The 2714-nt window shown below is 40.6% G+C and overlaps 1 protein-coding gene across 1 annotated transcript in view; it reads left to right on the forward strand.

Moving 5' to 3' along the window:
• Positions 1-2714, forward strand: part of patl2 (PAT1 homolog 2) — a 10379-nt gene that overhangs the window by 2918 nt on the left and 4747 nt on the right. Inside the window, exons 6-8 of the mRNA XM_032502446.1 lie at positions 70-234; positions 1843-1917; positions 2033-2181. Coding sequence (XP_032358337.1) covers positions 70-234; positions 1843-1917; positions 2033-2181 — 389 coding nt within the window. The remainder of the gene's footprint in view (positions 1-69; positions 235-1842; positions 1918-2032; positions 2182-2714) is intronic.

Below are 2714 nucleotides of genomic sequence, written 5' to 3' on the forward strand. Positions count from 1 at the left end.
GCCAAACACATGTTAAAATTTGTGTGAATTTGAGTGGGTTACTTAAACCATTTTTATTTTGTTTTTCAGGACAGTGCTATAGTGTGTGTGATTGATGGTCACAGAGGCAGAGGTCAGCACCCAACCTCCAACTTCGTGGATTTGCCATATCCTGTCTCTCCCTTCAGGGACAGGAGAGGGGAACCCAGAGGCTCCTACTCCAGAAGACAGTTTGGCCAAAGAAGCCCCTCTCAGGTAGAGGATTCTTCTTAACACATAATCATTTATTTTAAAGGAATAGTTAGACATTTTGGGTTTGAGATGCTCGATTTCCCTGATGTCTGTAAAATTAACCTGTAAAGCTCACCAATTACCATGTTGTATCATGTTAGTTGAATCCATCCATATAAAGCATGTGTAAATATGACTTGAGACTTCCTATAGTTTCATCCCTACTGTGAGGTTGTCAGGCAACCAGTGGAGACTCAACCAAATCCCAGGCCAAGAAAGAGTCTGGCAGTTAAGCCTATGTTGCAGGTTAACCACCGTTGATTAATGGGTACATAAAGCACTTAAAATATGTATATAATTTAAAAAATGTCTCCAAATGGTGTTAAAGGCCAGTTTTTGTCATTTTTTTGTATTGGCGGGCTTTTTTAATGCACTTCGGTGATGACGTCAGATTGGGGAGAGGTGGAGTAGCCTCAGCCTACTACTAGAACTATGGTGACTTACTGATGATGACAGGTGGCAAGAAGTAAAGAGTTAGTGAAGTGTCCTGGTTAGTTGCTATCATTTAGCAACAAGCGCTGGAGCTAGTCTACAAACGGCTGGCCGTGCTACAATGACTTTTTTTTTTCTTCTTTTTTTTTCTCTCAGTGAATAGCAACGTTTTCTTGATATCTGGTGACAGTGATCATATCATTTTTATCCCGACCTCTGTATCGTCTGTGGCTGTGCACGCACACCCCTTTGCCTGCTCTCCCTCGGGAACCACAGATCGCTGCCGCCCGCAGCATGTTATAGCTGGCTAAAGCCTCATGCTAATGTTTAATACAAGCTCGTCACTACAGTCATAATCAGTCTGACACTAGAAAAGCATATTTCTTGATTCATGAATATGGACCAAGACAAAATTGTCGTGAATTAACTGTTCAAAAGCTTGTCATATCTAGCTAGATTGAGTGTGACCGTGGACGGTGTCGGTGCTTCGGCTATCTGGCCGTCAGCCTATCTATTATCCATATGTGTCTCTCTTCCTTTTTTTTTTTTTTTTTTTTGGCTCGCTATAAGTCATGTATTTATCTGTAATTTGTGCTATCTTCTGCTAACTCTTGTTTTTCTCTCTTGTTGGCTTTGTCTTTTCTCTCCCCAAAATGACACATACATGGGGGGGGGGGGGGAGTAGAATCATGGCAAACCGCTGTAAAATGGTACCTACTTTTTTGTATTATATTCCGTATTTTTATACCCAACAACATCAAATACAATGGATGACAGTTTAAATGTTTATTACCAACAAGCAAATTGTGCAAATTCGTTGGAACACAGACTTTAAGTCCCCTCCTTTTGTGGGGATTTGTCAATAGATTAAACAAATTAGGTATTGCATGTTATTTGGTGAGCCTTCGAGGTGCTGGTAGGCGGATTTTGTTGTGGACCGAGCCAGGTTAGCTTTTTGCAATCTTTATGCTAAGCTAACCGGCTGCAGGCTCAATCTACATATTTACTTTACAGAGACATCTTCTCGAATGAATATCAACCAAAAGGGAATGTACTTCCTAAAATGTTAAATAATTTAAACCAACACATTATCTGTCAGGTGTTGCCTCTTTGAATGATAGTGTTTTGTTTTTCTTGCAGATGCATGCATCCATTGTACCAGGATCACCCATCTTCTCACGTCAGCCGTTAACCCCACGGCAACATTACAATCAGGTTATTCAATAACAAATTAGACCTATTTTGAGATATTTAAAGCCATTAGTAATTAAATTCATGAAGAGATGAGCAATCTGCTTATGTCCTGACTCATGATGTTGTCCTGAATCAGACCGGGGGCTTCAGGTTTCCTATGAACCGGCCTTGCCCCTCCACTCCTCAGTCTTTCACTCCTAAGATGATGCAACTTCGCTTTGGTGCCAACTCACCAAGGCCATCCTCCTTTTACAGCCCCTCGTCTAATCCATTGCAGCATTTCAGGTGTGTTATGGTCTTTTGTATTTTACACTGAAATATTTGTCAGCGAAGGTTCCTGAGTATCAAGTACATTTATGACTTGGCAGTCTTGTTCATCCCTCATGAGTATATAAAACTCTTCCTTGACCTTACATTTATACATTCTTATAAGGAGCAAGGTTACTTCCCCCTTTCTCTGCTCTGCCCGCCCAGAGAATTTGGCCTACCCATGAGAAAGGAACATCATGGCTTTGAAATGAACAAAGTGGCAGTTAAAGGACCCCCCCCCCCTCCTCAAAAGCTACAGACACAGAAATGGCACGCCCTAAGGAAAGCTCATTGTGGGACTGGTTTAATTTTGGGAAAGAGACAGATACAGTATTAGGGGACCACTAAAGCCTTTATAATAGCATCTAAAAAGCACCATGTCATGGGACCGTTTAAGTATGTACAACATGATTTGTAGGCTAGGACATCAAACAATACTTAATTCAAAATGGCATTTTGCCTTGAATATTTTACCTCCTGCTGTTTTAAAAAAAAAAAAAAAAAAAAAA

This window comes from Etheostoma spectabile, chromosome 21, assembly GCF_008692095.1.
Source record: "Etheostoma spectabile isolate EspeVRDwgs_2016 chromosome 21, UIUC_Espe_1.0, whole genome shotgun sequence".
Lineage (NCBI taxonomy): Eukaryota > Metazoa > Chordata > Actinopteri > Perciformes > Percidae > Etheostoma > Etheostoma spectabile.